General features: G+C 43.7%; 2 protein-coding genes across 2 annotated transcripts; one reads left to right on the top strand and one right to left on the bottom strand.

The window, feature by feature from the left end:
- Positions 1-31: 31 nt before the first annotated feature.
- CSUI_003851 (uncharacterized protein) lies at positions 32-3,348 on the bottom strand (the record flags this gene model as incomplete). The annotated part of the gene is made up of 1 exon (XM_068064046.1): positions 32-3,348. A coding segment is annotated over exon 1 (1,371 nt), but the record flags the coding sequence as incomplete, so codon positions are not given.
- A 3,112-nt stretch (positions 3,349-6,460) lies between these two features.
- CSUI_003850 (uncharacterized protein) lies at positions 6,461-14,636 on the top strand (the record flags this gene model as incomplete). The annotated part of the gene is made up of 2 exons (XM_068064045.1): positions 6,461-13,738; positions 14,574-14,636. The coding sequence occupies 2 exons, from the start codon at positions 6,461-6,463 to the stop codon at positions 14,634-14,636; spliced, it is 7,341 nt and encodes a 2,446-aa protein (XP_067923978.1).
- Positions 14,637-14,638: the final 2 nt, after the last annotated feature.

Genomic DNA, 14,638 nt, shown 5'->3' with positions numbered 1-14,638 from the left:
TCTTCTTCGTCTTCTTGTCTATTCCTTGTCTTACCCGTGACGGTTAATCGATCAGGAGAGAGACGTACGTTTGACGAAGAGTATCTTGGATCGAAGGTGTGTAGGTCGAATTCTTTCCTTAGGCATAGACCTAGTCTTCTCGCTTCTACTTTCATCACGGAGAGATCAGCCTTTTCCACATTCTCTTGTTCTTCTTCTTCTTCTTCTCCTTCTTCTTCTTCTTCGCCTTTTCTTGTACTTCTTCTTCCTCTTCCTTCAGGGCGACAAAGAGAGCGAGTCTTCTGCCCTTGTGCATGAGGGGAGTGATGGATCTTCTCTTCTTCGCCTTTTCTTGTCAATCTCTTTTCTTTTTTCCCACCATCCTCGTCTTCTTCTTTACGGTATCTCTCTCTTAGTAGAATGGTACTACTTTTCTTCTTTCGTTCTATACGCGCTTGCCTTCTTCTGCGTCTTCTTTTTCTTATCTGAAGACGTTCTCTTGATATGCTTTCTTCATCTCTTTCCATCGAGCTCTTGTTCTTCTTTCGCCCAGTCACTTTCTCTTCCCCCCTCTTCTTTTCTTCTTCTTTCTTTTGTACATCAAGATCTTGACGGTCTTTCTCCATCTCTCCTTCATGAAATCGTTTCTTCTCCTTCTTCCTCTCTTCTCCTTCTTCTTCTCTTCTTCTTAGTTGGGTATCCCTCTTCTCTCCATGGCTTTTCCTTGTTGTCCCATACATATGAGTAGAGGACGAAGAGAAGGAAGATAAAGATCGCGAACGAGAAGAAAAAGAAGAAGAAGCAAAACAAGAGAGAGAAGCAGAAGAAGAAAGGACAGGAGAAGAGCGTAGAGAACGAGAGAGAAGATGTCTTTGAAGAGGTTTCTTTCCTGTCCTTCGATAAGACGAAGAAGAAGAAGACACTACCCTTCCTCGTAAGGTCGCCTTTTCTTCTTCTTCTTCATCTTTCTCTTTTTCCTCTTTCACACTCGCTTTCTCATTCTCTCCTAAGCGTCTCTCCTCTTCCTTGTCTTCTCCTTTGTGTCTTTCTATAGCTGCTCTTCTACTTCCCGAGAGATAACTCTTTTCTGGCATGTCCGTTCCATGCTTTCGTTTCTCTGCAATCTCTCTTCCTTTCTTCTTCTTCTCCTCCTCCTCTTTCTCTTCCTTGTTCTTCTTCTTCTTGGGATTTGTCTGCCTATCAAGGAGAGAAGCCTTGTCGGTCTCGATTTCTTTGAGTTGTCGAGAGAAGTATCTTTCTTCTCTGGAGGGAAGAGAGGCAATAAGCGTTGTATGGGCGGGGTTGCTGCTCCCTCTCTCGCGGTGCCTAAGGCATCGTTGTATAGAAAGAGAAGAAGAAGAAGAGAAGGTGGAAAGACGAGGCTCTCTTGTTTTCCCAAGAGCATGCCTTGTACACTTCAACATGATGAAAATGATAGAGTGCTAGGAAGGAGACTAGAGATACACATACAGATAGATAGAAAGGCTAGGGAGACATAGAGATGGATAGACATAGACAGATATAGACAGATAGATAGACAGATAGATATAGACATATAAATTTCAGCTCGTGCAGAACGTTTCCTATGCCTCGTAAGAACCGCTTCTTTCGCAACCTCTTCATTCCTCTCTCTCTCTCTCCTTCTCCTTTCTTCTCTCTCTCTCTCTCTCCTTTCTTCTCTCTCTCTCTCTCGTGAAGTGACTTCTTCAAGGAGAACAACAGTCGTTTGCCTTCTTCTTCTTCCTCTTCATTCTTCTATCTCTCTCTCTTTCTGTCAAAGACATCTCTCGGGTGATTCTTCTTCTCTTCTTCTTCTCCCGCAAAAGAGAGAGGTAAGTATTTGGAGATGACCCTGCTGAAGAGGATCGGTGACAAGGCAAGAGGAAAAGGAGAGAAGAAGAACGGACTGACCGGTAAGCGATACAAATGAGAATATCGAGAGGCCCTGCCTGCTTCTTCTCCCCCTCTCTCACACGAAACAGAGAGCATTTCCATTCAGTCCATCTCCCGACAAAACGAAGAAGCAGTCTCTTTCTTTCTTCCTTTCTCTTCTTTGTGAAAACGGAAGGAAGCTGAAGAGAAAGAGGAAGAAGAAGAGGGAAACCGAAGAACGAGACAGGAAAGAGGTAGAAGAAGGAGAAGAACAACGAACAGTAGAAGAAGAGTAGGAAGAGCGAGAAAAAGAAAGACAATGTGAAGTAACAGGAGAAAGAGGAGAGAAGAATGAGAAAGAAAAGGATGAAGACTCGAGACAGGCGCTGGGGAGACGAAAGGTAATAGAAGAACTTATGCCTTCCTGCATGTCTTCTTTTTCTTCTTCTCGTTCAATTACTCAGTGACGGAGTTGAAAAGAGAAACTGGTCCTTCTTTCTGACTTCCCCAAGTTCGAAGAGAAGTCCAAGAAAGATCGATAGAGAAATTGATAGGATGGAAGGATAAGAGGAAGTCTTACACGAAGACAGCATAAAACTCGAGCGAAGAAGAAAATCGGTGTCATGCAAACTGTCTGATTTGTCTCTCAGGTGTACAGACACACGAACAGAAACCTCCCTTCTACATAGTTTGGCAAGGCATGTGGATACGGAGACATCTGCGCATGTAGACATAGGGAAACTGAGAGAGAGCGCTGTGAGAGAGAAAGAAAGAGAGGGACAAAAGTTTGCTTGTCAGTAGTAGTCGAAAAGAGAGAATGATGGGTTCTCTTGGACTTTCTGAGAAGTTCTTCTAAGAGAAACTACGGGAGAAATGATGAGAAAGAAAGAAAGAAAGAAAAAAGATCACGAGGGTAGGCGTCAGACTATAGGGAGAAAGGAGAAAAGAGAGAAAAGGAAAGAAACAAAGACCCTTCTTCTTTACCTCCTCTGTATTTTTCCACTATATACACACATTTAGATAATCTACCTGGATTTCCTTCGAGAAAGCGAAGAATCGAGTTCTTCTCTTCTCTTTTCTTCTTCTTGCATTCTATAGACAAGCATGACAAACTTACTTCAAAGAAACTTGAAAGCGAAAAAGTAGAGAGAAGAATCGTCTGAAGACGAAGAAGGAAAGAAAGAAAGAGAGGAGAATGAAAACAATCTCTTTTCTGAAGAAGGAGAGCTCTCACACTTCTAGAGAAAGAGAAGGGGCGACTGTCCGTCTATCATTCCTTCATACACTTGGTAGAAGAAGAAGAAGTAGAGAGGAGAAAGCTCCTTTCATCGCTCTCTATACATGAGTAGAATTCGGGCTCTCCCCATCTCTCCCAACTTTTCGTTTATCTTTCATGGATTTCTCTAGAAGAAACAATTCTCTCCGTCATTTTGCTAAAGAGAAAAGAAAGGAGAGAGGGAAAGAAAGGACATGCTTGAAAGAGAGGTCCTCTAAATCGATTCCTACGGAGAAGATAGTAAGAACGCGGGAGATGGGCGACTGCGACAGGAGACAGAAGAACAAGACACATACGAGAATGATGAGAATGCATGCAAACCACACAGGGTCCAACAGAGAGTCGGGAACATTAGAGATTCCTGTCTAGATAAGAGGAGAGGAAGAGTTCAAGATGAAGAGTTTGACAAAGATAGCAGGAAAAAGAGATAATGACAAATAGAACGTCTCGAGGAAAAGGAGGAAAAGATACATGAGAATGGAAGGGAGAGACGTAAAGGGGGGCGAAGCTTCTTCACACGATCTTTCTTCTTCTTCTCTTCTCATTTTTCTTTTGTCTCTCTCTTTCTTTCTCTCTCGTTAGGCAGAAGTGAAGCGGGAGACGATGAAGGACAGAAGGAAAGGAAGAACCAGCCGGCTTATGATGTGTGTGTGTGCGTGCGTCTCCAATGAAGAAAAAGGAAAGAGCTTCTCTTCGTCTTTTGACTTTCTTCTTCTTTTTCATCTTCGCCTTCTTCTTCCTCCTTCTCTTTCTCTAGGGCAGCTTGAGAAAGGCTTTTTACCCGTTCCTAGGAGTTGAAAGAATGGACTTATCACTCCTTTCTTCTTCAAATAAGATGAAGAAAACATCGACAGCTATCGACTATCGATCGTTCATGCATCTACCTTAGTTTATCTCTGTCCGTGTTCACTCTCTCTATTCATCTTGAAGCGATCACCTTTGAATTTCCACACCCGCCTACCTTTCTGTCTCCAATCTATCTATCTCTAATCTCTATATCTATCTAGAAGTAGAGATAGGCATATCTCCAATACAGCCGGTTAGGTAGAGAATACTGAATGATGTATGATGTCTCCCATAAGGCTGTATGAGATCTCCGCTTGGTCTCTCATTGATAAGACAAGAGAGATACACAGACATTGTTAGGCTTCAATACTACCTCTCGTGTGTGTTCTAAGGTTGGAGCCCCAGCGAGAAACATCTAGCCTTCTCAAGAGATAGCGTAGAAAAAGAGATAAAGAGACGAATGAGAGGGGGAGATTGCCCTCTATGGAAGCCTCGACATCGATGGGAGAGACTGAAGTTATACCAGAGACAAGAGATGTCTTCTCTAGAGCGATTGAGAGAGAGAGAGAAAAGAAACCAATTAGGAAGCAGGGGTCGAGGAGGTATGGACTTGATGGAAGGGTGAGGAGTAACACGTTCCTTCATTCTGACTTCGGACGACAGGTTGGCGGCGGCTACCATGCGGTGTACGTACACCGGAAGGTCGCGTCGCTTCGGGATGGGGAGAGACATGTAGCAACACAACGAACGCTGTTTGCTTTCTTTCGGATGGACTCTTTCTACCTTTAGTATCACAAGAAACATCAGGAAGGTTTTCAAAGGAAAGTTGAGAAGCAGCTGGTTTCTGTCCCTTTCGGTCTTCGTCAGCTGTTGCTCTTGTCTCTCCGTCACTTGGAGATTATCTCGTGAGGGGCCTTCCATCGGTGTCACCGTTGTGAGCTACTCTCTCATTCGGGCGAGTGTCGCCAGAAATTCGTAGGGAAAAGAGATATCTCCCTCGGCCTGCCTGTTGGCTCGTGAGCTGAAAAGGGGAGCAAACAGATCGTTCTCTTCTCCTACTGTCTGTGTTTTGTACGGGCCGAAGGAAAAGAGGAAAAACCTTTCCCCCTTACGTATCTCTCTCTGTCTTTTCGTCACTCTCACACTTCCTTCTTCTTGTTCGCTTCCTCTTCTCTCACTTTTTCTCTTCCCCCCCCCTGTGTCTCTTGGCGGCCGTTACAGCCAAATACATGTGGGCCAGCGCATGCAATGGCAAAAATCCCAAGGCATGTGTGTGATCGATCTGCCGCCGCATGCAATCAAAAGAGAGCTGGTCGAACTACCTTGAAGACAAGGGAATGGGAGAAGGCGGGAGAAAAGGAGTTAGGAAAGGTTGAAGCGTCCCTGCTGAAATACAATGGCTGTGTTTCTTTTTCCTTTCTTTCTTTCTTTTGTTCTATCTCTCTTCATCCACCAGACAGGTACGCATGCGGAGAAGAGGAGAAGAGAAGAGATTCGCTCTTATCTTATGAAGGCGTTGGAGCCGTATGTCGTGAGTCTTGTCTCTCTTCAGGTGTCATAGTCGCTTTTCTTTCTTTGTAGAGAACCCGAACACATGTATGGATGGCTAGCGTCTCTTCTCTCTATTTGTTTCTTGTCTACGAGGGGCGAAGATTCAATGACGTGTCCGAAGACTCGTACAACCTTCAGGTGTATGTACACCCCAGTTGGGCTGGTGGTGTGCTTTGCATTTGAACAACCTTCAATGGGAATGATGGTTCGATGCTATTCTTCTTCTTCTTCCTAAGGACCTGTTCATCGAGTTTCTCTACAGAAAAATCACAGAAGAGATCTTCGTACAATGCTCGCTACTCTTCTGGCTAGCGACAGTCGCTTTCGAAGAAGACGAAGAATCCATGCTGAGACAGAGGGCTAGGCAAACTACAGGGATGTGTGATATGTCATCTTCTCTCGTTTCGGAGGGTCTCTTATCAATTTTGTTTTTCTTCTCTCCTTGTCTATCCTATCCTTTGATAAGTCTCTTCTCCTTCTCTATGTGTGTCTAGACAGCTCGCTAGTTAGCTAGCTATTGAACGAAGTATCTATTCATCGAAGGAAAGACACCTTCTTGTCAAGTCCAAATGAAGTTGTTTCTCTTGTCATAGAACTCTCTCACGAGCTCCTGCAGACAGCGCCTTCACAAATACTTCTCCTTCTTTCTCATAGAGATAAGATGAATCGAAAGAGCTTTCTTCCTCTCTTTTTCAAGTAGCACTTCTCTCTTCTTGTCTCCACAGAGACGCCAGGGAGAAGGGTTGTTGTCTCGTACTCTTTTTCTCTAGGATGCCTCACGCAAGTCACGTATCTTGTTTATTCTGCGACTGGATCAAAGAGATATCTCGCGAGTGAAGCGAAGGAGAAGAAGGTTTGTCTGTAGATACATCATGAGAGACTTTTCTATTGTTTCTTACTACCTCCTCTGTCTGTTCTTCCTTTGTCTCTTCATCTCTCTATTTCTCTTCCTTACAGAAATATGAGAGACTTGTCTCTACTGAGTAGAGAGACAGAATGGGACATGCACAGAATGAACTCACATCTCCTTCTCTCTCTTCTTCATCTCGTTCCTCTTCTCCTTATCTCGAGAGAAGACGAAGACATAGAGGAGAAGAGAGAGAAGACTTCTCTCTAGATCAATCTCTTCTTTCTATCCGTCGACAACCTACATCTCCAGAGACATACCCCCCTCTTGAAGGTGAAGGAAGAAGTCTACCGTACAGGCGACTAGAATGCAAGAAACCAAGAGAATCTCCGGTGTATGTACACCACATCGGCAATTCTCTCTCTCCTCTGATGGTCTCAACAAATGAGCTGCCTGAGATCGGTGACGCTTCTTCTCCTCTCCGTTCTTCTTCTTCTTCCTCGTGCATAAGATACCGAGAGAATTCAAATGAACTTATAGAGAAGACCAAAGAAAGCAAAGATTTCCGACAAGGAGAAGATAGAGGAAACATCTTCTTAGATGTAGAGAATGAAGAAGACGAAGAAGAGCATGGAAGAAAAAGAAGACGCAAGGAGGTTGTTTGCATTTCTGAGATAAGAGAAGAAGAGAAGGACAGGAGAAACTTATCTCCTGTCTCTGCTTCTACTTTCTCTCCTAAGAAAGAACGTCCTTTTTCTCCTTCCTGCTGTTCCTCTTCTTCCTCCTTAGCTGTCGGTTCACCCTTTTTCTCTTCTCCTACTTTATCTCCTAGGAGGGAGCGCGACGAGAAGGTCTATACAACAAGGAACGTTCACAGAGGAAAGGTCGAGAGATCTGTAGGGACCTTTGATAGAAAAGGAGAGAAAGAAGAGAAAGAAAAAGAAGGAGAAACAGTCAAGAGAAGAAGAAGAGACGAGAGAATTTCCTATCTTCTCTCTAAGAAAGGTCGATGTAAAGCTACACCTCTAGTGAATCTTTTCAATTGCTCTCTCCCTTCTTATCAAACCGACTCTTCTTCTTCTCCTTGTGGACTCTGTCTAAGGTGTTGCATGCGTCAAGTAAAAGAGATTCTTCAGCAAACAGAAGTTTCCTCTTCTCTCTTATCTCCTTCTCTTCATTTCCGTCATTCTTCTTCTTCGTCTTCATCTTCTTCTTCTTCTTCTCTTTCTTCTTCTCTTTCTCCATCATCTTGTTCTTCTCTCTGTTTGTCTTCACGCCGAGAAGAAACACTCCTTTCTCTTTTGCGTCTTTCCTCTGAACACTTGAGATCTCGTCTAAGGAAGGTCCGGGCTTCTCTTTCTTCCAAATTCCAGTTTAAAGCTGCAGGTCTTTCTTCTTCTTCTACGGGGAGAAGAGAGAGCAGAGGGAGAGAAGAAGACACACAAAAAGAGGATTGCGAAAGAAAGGCTCTTCACGCTTGTGTAGCTCTATCTCTCTTAGTGTGTATCTCTCTTGACGAGTTCCTCTTCTCCTCTCGGCAGTCTCTTTCATCTTTCATCTCTTTGTTTGAAGAGCAAGATTTCCTTCAGAAGAATTACAAACCTAGTCAGCGAAGGACACCCTCGCCTGAGAAAGACCCATCGATTCATGACAAAGAAAACGAAGAAGATCATCGACCGTCTTCTCCCTATACACATACCAAAAAGATAGGAGAGAAAGAGGCAAGTCGTTTCCGCTCTTCTTCTTCTTCTTCCTCTCATTCTTCTTCTTTTCCTCAGCCTATTGTTTCTCCTTCTTCTTATTCTTCGTTCTCTTCTTCTTCTTCTTATGGACTTGGTAGGGGTATCGATCTGTCAGAAGATCATCGTTTTTCTTCTCTCTCGTCAAGAGAAAAAGCGCGTCTTTCTTCTGGAGACCAAGGCCAAGGAGATTCTCTTGTATCTTCTCAAGAAGAAGAAGAAGCATGTTCTCACCCTCTTTCTATTCTTTCACAGCAGACAGATACAGTCAGTGAAGTCCTAAGAAGAAGAAAAGGAGACCCGAACGTTGTAAAGTCGATACTAGGGGCTGCACAGTGTATACATCATCTCTCTCATATTCTCACAAGGTACGTTCTTCAGGGTTCTCAGAGACACTCTTCTTCGACCGCTTCTTCTTCTCCTCCTCCTCCTTCGTCTTCGCTCTCTTCTTCTTCTTCTCCTCCTCCGTCTTCGCTCTCTTCTTCTTCTTCTCCTTCGTCTTCGCTCTCTTCTTCTTCTTTTTCTTCGATAGAGAGGCTTCCTCTTGTGTTGGCAGCGTGTCTCCTTTCTTCTGTTGGTGTCTATCTCTCTGTATCTTCTCTCAGTTTCTTCGTAGAAGAGAAATATCTTCTCTTTCTTCAACGCTCTTCTCATACCCTCACGACTCTTTCCCACGTCAGCAAGACAGTATCTTCTTCTTCTTCTCTTGTCTCTGCTATTTCTGTGTTCCCGGTATCTAAGGAAGAACGGGATAGAGGGGATGAAGAGAAAGAGAGACAGTCACTGATGTTTCTATCAGAGAATGAACGATTTCCGGCGGATCTAGAAAGGAATGATAAAGGAGAAAGAAGAACCCCTCCTCTGTGTACTTCTTCCTCGTCGTCTTCCTTGCTTTCTTCCTATCATCCTAGCTCAAACGAAGCTTGTGATCTTCTCTCTCCTCTTCAGAAACTTCAGAAATTTCTTTCTTCTTCTTCTGCGATTCCATCGGATTGCCAGAGGGGAAGCGAAAAGGACAGTCGCTTTGTTCTTCTTTATGCTTTCTTCTCTTGCATGCAAGAATTCGATCATAAGTGTATCTATCAGGTTTTATCATCTTCTTCTTCTTCTCCCTGTCTTTCTTCTTCTTCTTCTTCACCCCCCTTTCCCTGCTTCTTTAGAGAATCGAAGAAGATCGTGAAAGAGAAAGTGGAGAAAGAGAATGGGAAGGGAGAGCTCATGAGGGAAAGAAAGCGAGATGAGAGAGAGGACAAGTTCCCAGTCATAGAGACAGAAGAAGAAGAAGAGGAAGAGAGGGGTGTTCTATCGGAGAAAGAAAAAAGAAGCTTTCCTTCCCAACTCCTTTCTCTAGGGAGTATATCCGAGAAAGAGAAGACTCGGTCGTCTTCGTATCAAAAGTTTCTTAATGAAGTTTCGACATCTGTAGAAGTCTCAAACAATGGTGTGAATGAAGTGTATCCTCGTCTTCTTCTTCATGGTCGTATACTGTCTATAGGTATCAGCCATACGTTGAGGTATCTTATCTTCTTCTCTCTAACTTCTCTTCTTTCACGAAGAAGTGTTCTCTCTTCTTGGTCTCTCTTTCAAGCTGTAGAAAGTAGAGAAAGAAGAGAGACTCCAGACGCCCTTTCGTCTCCGAGGGGGTGGCTATCAGAGAAGACAGAAGAAAGAGAAAGAAGAGGAAAATATCCTAAGGAAGAGAACGTTTCTCCTTTCTGCTTGTCTCTTAAACAAGAAGAAGAAGCTCTTGCAGGAAAGAGACGCGTCTCGCCCCATGAAGAAAAGATCTCGATGATAGAGAAGAAGACGGATCTAGACAGTCGACTTGTTCACGCGGTTCTCAGCTTTCTTCCTTGGGAGGTGTATGTACACCTCATATTCCTTCCTGAGGAGAGAGGAAGCATGCTTAACATTAAAGAGATAGAAATGCCGCCAAGGAAAGATGCAGAGAAGAAGAATTCCAAGGAAAGAGGTGAAGGTCCAGAGAGGGAAGAGACCACAGAGGAGAAAGAGGACTCTAACACTAGAGAGATGATAGGAAAGAATGAAGATGAAAATGAAGAAGAAGAAGGACAGAAAAAGAAAAAGGAGAAGCAAGATTCAGAAACGTCGATGTGTCCTTCTACATCATTAGTCTTTCCTTCATCTTCTTTTGTTTCTTTCCCTCCTCTTTTGTCTGTCCCTGACTCCTGTCTTCTTCCTTTACGTTCTCTATTTCATGAAGTGCTCTCTTCTACTTCTCACTGTCTTCTCCGCGATCCTCGTCTCCTCTCTCTCTCTTCCTCTCCGTCGCAGTCTCCTCCATCTCTTTCAACTTCTTTACTAGAGACGAACACTTCTCATCCATATCCACTTATATATCTCTACTCCTCTGTGTTTCGACGAATTCTTATCGCATGGGTCCGCTCACGAGGTGTACATACACCCGAGAGCAGTCGGAAAGGGGTCTCGACCCCAAGTTCCCTCAGTCCTCTTCTATCTATTCTACGCTACTGTAAACAATTCTCACGTGATCTTCTCGTTCTCGCAACTTCTACTGCTTCTGAACGAAGCTTAGAAACGGTCCAGCCTTCTTCTGACTTTTCTTCGGCCTTGACGCTACAACAGAAAGAAAAGATGCTTCGCGAAGATCAAGATCAAATTTTGCAAAAGAAGTCTCTCGTTTCTTCGGATGTGCCTATCAAACTTCTCAAAGAAATTCTTCTTTTATGTAAAAGCTTGACAGATATTCTATGTCCTTGTCTCTCTTCTTCTTCTTCTTCTCTTTTTTCTCTTGGTGTAGGTACACCATCCATAGGTCTCTCTCATTCTTCTCTTCGTCGTCGTTCATCTCGTTATCTGTCTCCTTCCGATTCTCTCCATTGCATAGGACCTCTGGATGGATGTGCGTATCTCCTCCTTCACCTTCTCAAACAGGTTTCTCTCTCCAAGACTCAGTCTGATTTCTCGGGTGTACATACACCCCAGGAGAAGAAGAAGGAAATACCAGATGTATCTAGATATGAGCGTTCCTCTCCAGCCACATCTCCTTTATCTCAGAAAGGTATGAAGAGACAGCAACTTGGGGAGATACCAGCAGAAGAAGAAGAGAGAACGTTGAAAATGAAGAAAAGAACTTCTCTTCATGAGGAAGATCAAAGAGAACAGAGATGGGCGATTTTGAGAAGGTATGCGGAACAGCTACTTCTTATTGCTTTGAAGATTCATCGATGCTGTCGTGAAGATTTCCTTTTTCGAAGAAGAAAGAGAAAGAAAAGAAAGAAAAAAGAAGGAGGACGAAGTTCTTGTGTTTCTCATGAAGATCCAGTGTATCGACACCTAATGCATAATTATGACGAGGGACAATCGACACGTAGCCCCGGTCCTGCTGAAGGTTCGCCTCGATCTCTCGGCGATAGAAGGGAGTCTCTTCTTCCTCCTTTACAAAGTGAGAGAAGAGACCCAACGGAGAAAGAAGAGAATGAAGAGCCATCACCCGACATTCTAAAGAGAAGAAGAGATCGAAGAAATCTCCTTCACTTCTCTTCTCTTGTACGGCAATACGGGAGTTTTGCCGAAGAAAGAAAAGAAGAAGAAGAAAGAGAAGAAGAGAGAGACTGTATCGAGCAACTAGAAAAAAGAGAAGAGGAAGAGGAAGAGGAAGATTCAATGGAGAGATGTGCGTCTGGAGAAGGTGAAGACCTCATCGCCTCATGTCGAATTCATGTATTTGTATGTACACTCACATGGAGGCTTTCTCAAATCTTCTTAACTCCTTCCTTTCCATCCCCCTCTTCTTCTTCTTCTGCTTGCCTATCCTCTTCACGTCAGACATCTCATCTTCTTCACCCTTCTCCTTTATCAGCATCATTCTCACCTTCCTTCTTTTCTAAAGCTCTCTCTTTACTTGATCTCTCTCCAGTCTCATTCTCACCTCTCAAATCAACAACATCTCATCCTGTCTCCTCTTCTTTCTCTCCTTCTTCTTCTTCTTCATTGGTATCTTCTGTCTGGCTTGCGATCGCTTCAGCAACCTCTCGATATTTGGCTCGTCATCTTCGTGACAATCAGACAGCTCTAGTAGACATCTTCTCAAGGGAGTGTCTACCTGCTAGCCAAGATGTTAATCACCCAGCTAGCTGCCATGCCCACCGCTCGACAGGAAGTCCTTCTCCTCCTGAAGACGTTCACGAGACGCCTAGCCGTACGACTACTACTCCTGCTACTACGGGAAAGAGGAAGACAACTCCTTCTTTCACTTCAAAGCCATCTTCCCCTCCATCTTCAACCCCCTCTTCCTCTTCATCTCTATTTTCTTCATGTAATTCTTTCATGCAAGAACTTGAAGAATTCTGCGCGGCAGTTCAAGGAAGTCTCTCGCTCATTCTCACTTCAACTTTCCAGCTGAGAGAAGAAGAAGAAGAACGCGGCGGCTTTTCCAACAAGACAAGCAGAAATCTTTCTCACATTTCTAGTCAGAACGCGCCTCAGGTCTCTCTTGCTCCCTCTCTCCAACCTCTCTTAGGAGACAGACTTGTCTCTTCTTCTTCTTTCTTGTTCTCCTCGTGCTCTTCAGTCTCTTCCTCTCTTCAGTTTTGCAAGCAGAGACCGATTGAGAGAGGTGCAAAGAGCCAAGAGGAAGAAGAAAAGCAGTTTGAGAAAGTTTGTTTTCTCTCGACGGAGAAAAGAGCTTCTTCTTCTTCCTCGCTCTCTCCGAGATGGTACAAGGAATGTAAAGAGAAAGAGAAAGACATGGTTACAGACACATACAGGTGTCTACTTCTCATTGAACAGACTCGAGGCGCCTTCTCCTTCTTCTCTTCCATGCAAGACAAAGGAGAAAGAGAAAGAAAGAGACAAGAAGAAGAAGACTGTAGGTCACCACGCCCATGTCTTCCATCCTTGCGCCTGTCCTTCGCTAGAGATAAGACGATGAGAATCGAAGGCAAGGAGAGCCATCGATTTCTGTCAAGATGTCTCGAATTACAAATTGAAGAACTCTCGCATCTATCAATTCTCCTCTCTACAGAAATCACCAAAGGGCACAAGAAGGCACCCCTGAAATCTTCTCCTTCTCCTTCTCCTCATCTCTATACAGAATTTGAATCCCTCTATAGGAGAGACTTTCTCTTCTCTCCTGCAAGCGAAGGCATTTCTGCTTCTCCTTCTTTCTCGTTGTCGGAGAAGAAGAGAACGGCGAACCTTTATACGTTTCTGATAATGGAGATCCTCGAGAAGTCGGGAGGAGAAAGTGCGAAGAGAAAAGACGCGAAGAAGGAGAGAGAAGAAGAAAAGAAAAAGGAGAAAGAGACAGGTTGTCACTGCTATGATGACGTGGACGTTGGAGAGATGGGTGAGAAAGAAAGCAAGGAAGAGACTGAGGAAAAGAAGAAGAGGAGAGGTCATAGAGATTATGAGGAGCTGAATGAAGTGAATAAGAAGACAAGAGAAGAGAGAGAGAGAAAGAAGGGATGGGCGAAAGAAGAGGAAGAAGAAGTAAAGAATGAAGAGAGAAAGCGAGAGAAAGAGAGGAAGATAGAGAGGAGAGATGGCAGTCATGACACGGAGAATAGAAAGGATTTCAGAGTGAACATTAAGGGAGATAGATGGATTGAAATGAAAGAAGAGGAAGAAGAAAAAGAAGAACCCCAGGAGAAGAGAGAGCAAGAGAAAGAAGAAGAAGAGAGGTACAAGAAGAATACCCTACTCGTAAGACAGTGGATCTCGAGACATAACTCAATCTCTCTAATAGAAATTTGAACTCCATACCAAGCACAACTATCCCTATCCTATCTCTTACTCTCCTTGCCTGTCTTCCTCTTCTTCTTCTTCTCGTTTTCCTCTTCTCCTTCTTCTTGAAGTTCCATTTGGCACGTGGCTCTCTGATGAGAATGAGAGTGCTCTTCTCTCTTCTCTTCTCTTCCCTTCTCCTCTCGTCTCTTCTCTTCTCTCCATTGTGTGGAGGGGTGTGCTCTAGAATTCCTCCATTCTCTCTGCCTCAATCGTCTTCTTCTTCTTCTTCCCCTTCCCGCAGTAGTAGTAGTAGTAAGAGTAGTAGTAGTGATAGTATTGGTAGTCCTCCTCCTCCTACTATTAGTGCCAGCAGGAGAGGAAGTAGTGAAAGGAATCGAAGTAGTCGGGGGTGATAGCTCGACTTCTAGCCATAGTGGGAGGTACAGTAGCAGTAAAAGATGTATACGACTACTACTACTAGTAGTAGGTATACTAGTAGTAGTAGTAGGCAAGTAGGAGTAGTAGTAGTAGTAGTAGAAAGAGGTGTACTACTACTACTAGTAGGTATAGTAGTATATAGAGATACACTTGTAGTAGTGATAGTAGTAGGAGTAGTAGGAATAAGAGGAGAAGTAGAGATGCCCGTCATTTTACAATGCATTTCTTCTCTTTATCTCTTTCTGCTTCTTCTTCTTCTCTTTGACTTTTCATTCTCGACCTGTCGTCTATTCTCTGAGGAAGACGAGAACGACGTTGAAAAAGGAAAACCTCTTTCTTTCTTTCTCTTTCTTTCTTTCTTTCTTGTGTACAGGGTGTATTCTGTGAGAGCCTTATAGACATCTTGAAGAAAGCAGGATTTGTCTGGTGTAGATAATC

This window comes from Cystoisospora suis (assembly GCF_002600585.1).
Source record: "Cystoisospora suis strain Wien I chromosome Unknown contig_1736, whole genome shotgun sequence".
Lineage (NCBI taxonomy): Eukaryota > Apicomplexa > Conoidasida > Eucoccidiorida > Sarcocystidae > Cystoisospora > Cystoisospora suis.
The sequence above is the reverse complement of the archived record's forward strand: the minus strand, read 5'-3'. Positions and strand labels throughout refer to the sequence as shown.